The sequence below is a fragment of the Neofelis nebulosa genome, chromosome 5, assembly GCF_028018385.1.
Source record: "Neofelis nebulosa isolate mNeoNeb1 chromosome 5, mNeoNeb1.pri, whole genome shotgun sequence".
In the NCBI taxonomy this organism is placed as follows: Eukaryota; Metazoa; Chordata; class Mammalia; order Carnivora; family Felidae; genus Neofelis; species Neofelis nebulosa.
In genome coordinates, this window is record NC_080786.1 from 71,329,255 (window position 1) to 71,338,716 (window position 9,462).

General features: G+C 41.1%; 1 protein-coding gene across 4 annotated transcripts in view; it reads right to left on the reverse strand.

The window, feature by feature from the left end:
- Positions 1-9,261, reverse strand: part of ZMAT3 (zinc finger matrin-type 3) — a 32,849-nt gene extending 23,588 nt beyond the window's left edge. Inside the window, exons 1-2 of one of the 4 annotated variants that reach the window (XM_058730551.1) lie at positions 9,022-9,261; positions 5,198-5,524 (exon numbers count right to left, since the gene is read on the reverse strand). In XM_058730551.1, the coding sequence (XP_058586534.1) occupies positions 5,198-5,467 (270 nt within the window). In that variant the 5' untranslated portion in view covers positions 5,468-5,524; positions 9,022-9,261. Of the gene's footprint in view, positions 1-5,197; positions 5,525-5,631; positions 5,661-8,759; positions 8,874-9,021 lie in introns of those variants that run through there. The other 3 variants (XM_058730554.1, XM_058730552.1, XM_058730553.1) reach the window with 3 other exon arrangements.
- Positions 9,262-9,462: the final 201 nt, after the last annotated feature.

Below are 9,462 nucleotides of genomic sequence, written 5' to 3' on the forward strand. Positions count from 1 at the left end.
AATTCATAAGATTCTTCTCCCTATGTTTTTAAAGTATCAGAAACTCGAGGAAAAACAAAAGGTTATTTCGCAGTTAAAATCCACATATGAAACGAACTAAAAAGGGCATGATTTTGAGCAACTGGTGGCATTCAAGAAAGGGTCATCCATTTGAACTTCACTTTTGAGTAGCATGGGATCGTGACATTGGAAACAGAGAAGAAAACAGTTCTACTGTGGACAACAGTTCCCTACTCATAGTAATGCAAAAGCTGAATGTCAACTTTCAACAATTGGAATCAACCTTATAAATAGAGCAACAGAAATTTTAATTTGATTATCAAATAAACAAAAATGTGATCAACCTTAACAGTGTCAAAGTAAAACTATTGCCAACACAAGATGAGAGTTGGAAGGCAGAATGGAGAAGAAAAGGAAGGGATAGAAGAGGAAGAGAGAACAGGTGATTACCGCTTTTCATTATATGCCCTTTGTTCTATATGCATTATTTTGAGTTAAAATTTCTTTAAATGTTTTGAGGAAGCTGTTCCTAGTGGCAAATGCTACAAAAGGTCGAGAAAGAACTAGATTTGACCTGTAAGACCACAGGTGACCTTGGAAAGGACCATTTCAGTAGAATATTGGAACGGAAATCAGAATGCAGTGAATGAATAGAAAATGAAGACCAGGAGAGGACAATTATACCTGTCAGAACTCTTAGGAGAGAAGAGAAAAGTTGCCAAAGAAAGGGATTAAAAGCACAGGAAAGGTTGCTGTTGCTATTTTTATTTATATAGAAAAACCTGAGCAGGTTTTTAATTTGATCGAAGTAAAGAAGTGATGACAGGTGATGAAATCCATAGTTAGGGCAAGGAATCAGCCTCGTACAGAAGAAGGGATATGTACTTTTCTGAAATAAGAAGGAATGAGGTCAAGGGGACTAGGATGGAGAGGCAGAAAGCTGGTGAGACACAGCCACCGGCAGGATCATGGAGACCTCCTGTCTTCTAGTAAGTGCATTTTGACTAAACTCAGTCCACTGCAAGTTCGTTTGGAAAACAACCAGATGGGAGAATTTTGAAAAACATAAAAATTAGCTGCGATTAGAGTTGCTGATCATGAAACCGGGTAGCCAATGTTAAAATATAAATACCAAAATCAGTACTCCAAACTTTGGGATAACATCAATTGCATTCTCTGCATTATCAATTAACATCACTACAATCAGTATCACAACTGTAGAACTACTTTTTTTAACCTGCATTCTGTCTCCCTTTCAAATTAATCTAATTAATACAGTACATTGTTATTTGGCTGCTAAATATTACAAATAGAAATAGGTCTATGTTTATGACAAACTTTGGAAATGCACCTTGAGTGAGCAGTTATTTTTCAAATCGACACACAAATTAGCAAATAAATTGGTTGACTTTATTTTCAATTGTGGATGCCCTGGCAAAATTCATCCATTTTTGGTTGCTTGTTTTATTTCTGCTAACAACCTTCTATCCAAAGTAGTTCTTCCTCTGGGCATGTCTGCTGCTAAAACAGTGTTGTGTTACTCCATGCCAGGCTTGCCCTAAGTGACCTGAAGCCTGCAGACAGATTTTAATAAAACGAAGATATGTTTTTCCTCCAAAGGTTTTATTTTAAATTAAGATATAACTGAAGCCATAATTGTGAGACTGTAAAAATAGGTAATCTCATTAAAAGTAAAACAATTCAGGGTATTTTGAAGCAGATGGACTGGGCTAAAAAGACCTGGGAATAAAACTAAATCTGTGGTGACCACAGATACCCAGGGGTCATTGCGAAGGCAGCCCCAACACAGGAACATCAGGATGTCAGGGAAAGAAGGTGGTGAGTTTAAAGGGAAATAATGAGCAGCTTCCATTGTGTGTCCTGGATTTCTGGAACATGATACAGTTAGACTCTAGCATAACACTGCCCACACCACACTGAAGGTTGTTTATAATACCCTGGGCAATTTGAAACTTTGCGATTTCAACAATGGCACCAACTGACTAAAACGTTTTGAGTAATGTAATCACCGTGATTTATCATTTCACACAAACCTGTTTCTAGCTTATAAACAGGCTACCACTGACCCCTTTTATCTCACGCATAAGAGAAATAGTGAATTTGTGGTCTTGGTATCACTCGGTATTAAAAATTATAAAGCAGGTTTTCAGAAGTAAAACTTTCCATCACCTCATCAACCACTTCGTTTTATTAGCCTACTTACAATCATTACTGTTCTGCCTATTCCTGGTTCTTGGTAAGCCTTACTCACTGGTCTTACCCTGGTCTTCAGTAGCCCTTTTCTTTTTAATTTTTTTTAATGTTTATGTTTGAGAGAGAGAGAGAGAGAGAGAGAGAGAGAGCAGGGGAGGGGCAGAGGGAGAAGGGGTCAGAGGATCTGAAGCAGACTCTGTGCTGACAGCCGAGATGGCGATGCAGGGCTCAAACTCAGCAACTGAACTGAACCGTGAGATCATGACCTGAACCGAAGTCGGAAGTTCAACCGACTGAGACACTCAGGCGCCCCTTCAGTAGCCGTTTTTAATCATTGTCTATTGGTGTACTGTCTATTAGCCTTTGATGCATCTTACAGGCTGACATTTCTGTTTCCCTTCTGTAGTGGTTTCACCCACCTCTAAGTTATGTCCATGCTCTGACTGTTTATTATTCTGACCTACTCTTTGATCCACACTCGCTCATCTCAACCACATCTATCTTGTTGACATTCAGATTTTACTTCTAAAATTAACTTTCTTCCAGGTGCCTGGGTGGCTCAGTCCATTCAGCATCTGGCTCTTGATTTCAGCTCAGGTCACACTCTCACAGTTCATGAGATCGAGCCCTGCATCAGGCTCTACGCTGACAGCACGGAGCCTGTTTGGGATTCTCTCTCTCTCCCTCTCTCTCTCTCTCAAAATAAATAAATAAATAAACTTTAAATAAATAAATAAATAGAATTAACTTTCCTTCTATACTATGCTAATAAAATTGTTCCATACTTTCACACGCTCATACATTAACTGCTTTCCCTTGTTTCTCTGTAAAGGGAAAACAAAAACAAAAAACCTCCCTCTTTAACAATAACACTGACTTCTTTCAAATCTTTGCTTCTAAGCTCTTAGAAACAAACTTAGAAAAAACCCAAACTTTTAATTTTCCATTAGGTTCTACTTTCTTTATACCCACTTGCTTCTCTTTACTCTATTTTTACCCTAGTTCTTGGCTGCTTAAATTATCCACTATGACAGGCTATCCTTCTCCAACTTTTCCCCTTAAAAATTCTGATTATAGAGACATTTATCTAAATTTCACTTCCCTGTTCTCATGTTTTCTAATTTACATATTTACCATATCATGAACAGAGCTGAAATTAAGTACAATTACTAATCTTATCAACTAAAAAGTTCAGAGCACACACGTGCGCGCGCGCGCGCACACACACACAAATGTAAAATCAAAGGAAAAACAACAACAAATAAATGTAGATTGTTTCTTATCTAGGTTAAGACTTACAATCCAATGACCCTCTTCAAATTGAATTCTGTCTATTCATAACCAGAAGCATCCATTACTGTCTATAGAGCCATAAAGTGATATTAGGAGGGGAAAAAAGGCAGGAGATACAGATATAATCCATACACACAGATTAAAATTACACATTGCCCAAGAGTTTTACCTCATAAAAGTAAACAACTCTTCTTTAAAGGGCACACACAGGTAGGTTTTCTCTCAAGTTAATGACTTAAAAATCAAACCTTGAGAACTTAAGCTTGATTTTTCAAAGTGAGTCTTCGCCTATAAAACTGGCCATTCTGCAGGAATAAATGAAGAGGAAAACTAGCACTGAGTCTTGGGTTTGACAAGCATCATCCTGACTCCCCTCAAACAGTAAAAGAGGCAAAGGAAGACTCTGTATCAAACACTGTGGTGGAGAGTGGTACACAGAGAGAATGAGAGTGGGGCTGGGGAAGGGGAGAAAATGTAAAAACAAAACCAGAAGATGCCTTCATGCACCAATGAGGACATGTGCCAAGATCTGAGATATAATTAACTCAATCCTCTGCACCTGAGGGCCAAACAAACCCAAACAAAGGGAACTCCGGGGAAGCCACACATTGTCTCTTCCCCCAAATCCCCAGGAAAACAATATACCATCACAATATTTCTGATGTACAATCACAAAGTGACACAGTCATCAGTCTTTAGGATCAAAACAAAACAAAAAAGATTTACACTTACAGTGAATAAAACCCGTAAGTTAGAGATGGTTATAGTGGCACGATGGAAGAAATACTTGTATAAGTCATCTTTCTACCTTACGTCTTATTATCGCAGCTACTCGTGCAAAGAATAAACAGCCAAATCAATGCTGACCCAGAAGACATCCTTTCATTCAGTGGTGTTTGGCCCCAGTTGCTTCTCAGGTCGCCTTTTTCCAAAAAAGGAAATTACATAATTGTATACGGATAGCAATCTACAATAAAAAGAAATACCGTACCCTCTCTTTCGAGCCAAAAGTTAGCTTTCTATTTGTTCTTAGGTAATAACACCCTTTAAAATTGTCCTTTCTGCTAGCCATTCTACATGGAGGTGAAAGCTTTAAACCTTAGAAATGATTATCAGTTCACACTAACGGGCTAAAAGAAACCACAGTATGCTTCCTATGAAGGGTAAGGCTCCATATTCCAACGTCATTTTATTCTAACGACAGAAAAATACATGTTTTCCTTAGGAGTGACAGGTTATATAAGAAGAGTCAGAGGTCAAAGAGACAAAGTGTAAGATTCATAGAGATTACCTTGCACTGAGATAAACTGTATTAGCTACAAGATAATATTTATAAGGCTAATTCTTATAAACCATTTGAACTGAGTTTGGTACATTATGTTTCAAATACCTATTCACCTGAGGATTGCACGCTGGTCCACGAGCACAGATGATGCACATTTGCCTACAACAAGTAGTAAGCTATCAAATGCCACACAGTTACGTTGAGAGTCCATTCTGTGAAACGTGATGCTCTCTTTTAATGTAGGAACCTTATGCTTTTTAATCAGACAAACTAATATCTAGTTCTTCACTAAGCCATCTTGATTATTCCAGGCACAATTGGTCATATCTGGAGACATGACTCTGAAATGAGCAAAGCCCTAAAACATTCTCTCACTAAATTCCTGGTTTTCTTTTCTTTCCTTACCTGATAATGAGCCTGGGCTTGCTGCGCTGAGTTCAAGGTGACATTGCAGAGTTTGCAGTACAGGGGCTTACATAGCTCCTCCAGGGCAGAGTCTTGCTCTCCTCCCTTAGGTAACTCCTCTTCCCCTGCCAGAGGCAAGGAAGCCTCCTGCCCAAAAGGCTTCTGTGGCGGAAGCTGCAAGGTTCCTGTAGACCTGGCGGCCACTGACATAGGAGGAGAGGATGAGGGCCGCTTAGGCAGAGGAAGCCCGGCGTGTTGCAAGAGGATCATTGGGTAGGAAAGCCTTGGGCATAATCCAATGGGCGATGAGAAGTCAGGTCTTCAAACCTGAATCAAGAGGGAAAAAAAAAATGCTCACTTAAAAATGTGACCTCAGCAATATGACATGTAAATGACCACACCACCTGACCCCTTCCTCTACTTCTCCAAGCCACCTTTGGGATTTCTTTTTGCCTCCTCTAGCAGACCTCCCCTGTCTGTTAATCCACACTGACACTATGCTCTTCCACTGAGAACAGCTTTATAGATTTCGCTTTATTTTGCTTGGCACAGCTCCAACTGCGGTCCCTCTGGCCCATGAACATTAATAGCATTGCATCCATGGCTAATTAAATCTAAAAGTCACATGGCTGAAATGGACATCAAAGGTCACCTAGTCCAGACCCCTTCCCTCAGGCACACTTACACTTAAATACTCTTGATGATAATTATGCATAGACAAAAACACTACAGGCTAAGAACCTTAGCAAATGTCTCCTTTCCATCCAAACTAGTCTTTCCATCCAGATGATGTCAAAAAGAGCAAAATAAAGACTGTCATGTCTTGGAACCCTGAAAACACTCTGAGAGCTAGCTAAAATATCAAGGAAGTTTAGGAATAACTCAGTTACAGTGTAACAAAAATAAATAAAAGAGTTCCTTCCCATCAACCAGTAATAGTTAAATAGGTACGCCAATGATTCCTCCCAGCAGAGGCTGTAGACAGCGTGTGGGCCACATGCAACTTCAGATGTCCTCTGTTTGGAATATACAGTGTTTTGTTTTGCTTTCACTTTTTAAATTGAATTAGTCATCAACATTTAAAAATCAAGAGATTCCTGGCTTCTCCTGACAAAAGGATGATCTGGCAACACTTGGCACCTGGTCCTATATGGACAATTAGCTAGTCAGTGCTGAGAGGCTGAGAGGCCAGTAGCCAGGCTTGCCTTCTTTGGGCCACCTTCTTCCCCACTTAGCCTGCTGTCTGTATCTGTGCTACTTGCCTGCTCCCTGTAGGCCCTTAAGCATAGGACCCCACTTTGTATGGCCTTACATTCATGAGTTGCCTAAAAAAATCAGAATATTTTCTCTTCTTCTAGCCATAAATTACCTGCATAAAATAATGTATCAACTAAATGTCCTATGAGGTAATGGATCACACTACCATTAGCCCAATTTAATTCTAGTTCCTCATCGGTCTTTCAGCAATTTCCTTTCTCCTTTTTATTAAGTAACTGATAATCTCAATTCTGGAAAAGATCCAATATGTTCCAATACCTCTTCAATTTTATACATGGTTTCTCCAGCCTCCCACCCAGCTGGCATCTTCTAACCCTGAGTATCTCAAAATGAACCACAGTACACGCTCTGAGTTCCCATGATTCTAATTAACCCAAATTAAAATCCTTACTCCAAAACACACAATTCCTTCCACTCTCTCAACACTACTAAAACCTCTTTTCTTGGTCAATAAAATATGGCTATTTTAAACTGCTGAAATTTTCCAGCTGCAATAGAAATGTGTACATTTTCTGACGATAATAGATTTACTAAAATTAACCAAAATTTTAAAAAGTTAAACATCTCTTTTAGCACAATTATAAGTATACCTGTGGAAACTGCAATCAAGTAGTAACTTTTATACTAAATTCAGGGTCTGGGGGCAGCAGAGGATATCAGGGCAATGGCAAAATAATGGAGTTAAGAGCAAAATACAAAAATTATTAGTCATGATATTCAACAATACTTCTCATTCATCATAATATTTAAAACAACAATATTATTTTATTCTTAAGCAGAAGTATACTGTCCATATCTCTAAGAACATAAAGAAAAGCAATACAGATTTAGAACCTTTAAAAAGTCAGATTCTCTATAATCATATTATTCTTCTCGATTAAATCAAACAAGACAGGCATGGATATTTGAAAAAGGAAAACTAAGGAGACAAAGCCACTTTTTCAAAAAGTTAGCTATCTAATTATAATAATTCGTAATATTAAAAGACTACACATGCCACCTGTACAGAGACATACTGCTACCAAACTGCCACAAACAAGCTGCCAGTTCAGAAAATGGAGGAGAGTGTTGAAACATCTGGATAAAGGAAATCGACAATACAAACAAAATCAAACACTACTGATTGCCTAGACATGTCTGGACTTGTTTTATGAAAGCTCACTCCCACTTGAGGAAATTCCAGCACGCATCCCCCCAGTGTTGCCTACAGGTTTCCATCAAAATAAAGTCCAGTCTCAAAGCACAAAGGTCCAAGAGGGCCCTTCCAGAGGTGATAAAATCCTGTGCATTACGGAAAAAAATCTTGCCAAGTACGAACTACCCATTATCACATTTTATCTTTATAATTTTTAAAGAATGGCCAGATATTCCAAAATTATTTCTTGTGATATTTAACAAGCAAAATGATAATGTCAACTCCCAAAAAGGATATGTGCATGACAACTACATCAAGTATTACCATGCTGGGGGCGGGGGGGGGGGGGGAACCTAACATAAAAATTAAATCTGAAAGAAATAAAACCTAGTCTTTAGTGAAAGCATGAGTGATAGAATATAGAGAAACCCAAAGCGTATGCGACTCGGATCCGTTCAACTACTGCATTAGAGTAAAAGAAACTAACTTGATGGCTAATGTAAATAATATATTCCTCAGACCTTAAAAACCATTCAATCTGATGCTTTAAGTGGCATAAACGAAGGACTTATGGTGGTTAACGTCCTGGTTTGGAAGGGGTTGAGGGAACAATAAAGAAAGTCAAGCTTTCATGGTGTACCCTGTTTGAAGAAAAGGAATGATCATGGCATAGTTTTCATGATCAGACTGGGGCCTACTTTTCACATACTGTATTAAAGACAATCACTTTCTCAGTTGGAGAAACCTACAGAGGAAAGAATACAGTGTAAAGGAACAGGTTATTGGTACCACAGCAAACTAGGGAAGTCTACAGTAATTGGGAATTCAGGAAATGAGGGGGAAATGGTGAGCATTACTCAGAGGTCATCAGAACGCAGCGAGAAGTAATGAAAGAGAGAAAAATAGAAAAATAATCAGCTGAGGCAAGGTCTATCATATAAGGAAGATTCAGAAGAATGCAGGGATCTGGGGGAGAAGAGGCCTTGGTGAATTGGCGAATGTTTTCCAGTCTCAGCTAAGACGGTTCCGAACCCAAGGGAACCATTTACACGTTTGAATCTAAGCTACATACACTTCACTATCGCCCACGTATACCTTACATTCCTAATATGTGCCTGCATAAACACGAGTGCGCACACACTCACGCACCTCGATCCCATAAGGATGCCATCACGAAAGATGGAATCCCCGGTCTCCCACCGGGCGGGGGCAAGCGTGAGGGCCAAGGCAGCAGCACGCCTAGACCATCCAAAAGGTGCACGTGAAATGCTCAAAAACAAACACAAATATCAGCAGCGCAAGCCTGTCACGTGGAGGGCAGGTGGAAAGCCCGCACCCGAAAGAACCGCTAGCCGCCGTCGCTCCGGGGCTCGTCCTAAATGCCCCGCGGCTCGCGATCGCCGGCACTTACCGGAACCCTCGGGACGCGCGGGGAGTCCGGGCGCCGCGTCCACGCCGGGCGCCCGCCACCGTCTGCCCCGCGCACCCGGCTCGGCCCGGCTCAACTCCGCCTCTCTCGACGCAACTTTCCCGGCTGGCCCCCGCCAAGCCCCCTCCGCAGCTGAAGGCTGACTGTCAAAAGTCAGTCCAGCCGTACCCACTGGGAAACAGCTGCAGGAAGTGACTGCGGAACCGGGAGGCGGCGGAGGAGGAGACTGAAGGCGCCGGCCCGGCGTCTCCACTGCGCATGTGCCAGGCGGGGCAGCCCGGCCGCGGCGGCGGCCGCGGCGGCTGCACGCGTGTCTCCAGCATCCCTGACAGGCCGGGTGCGCGCGGGACAAGTGCGGGCACTGCGATAGCAGGGCCCCTGGGGCGGGAATGGGAAACAAGCACAGGGCGGAAGGAGGGTGCA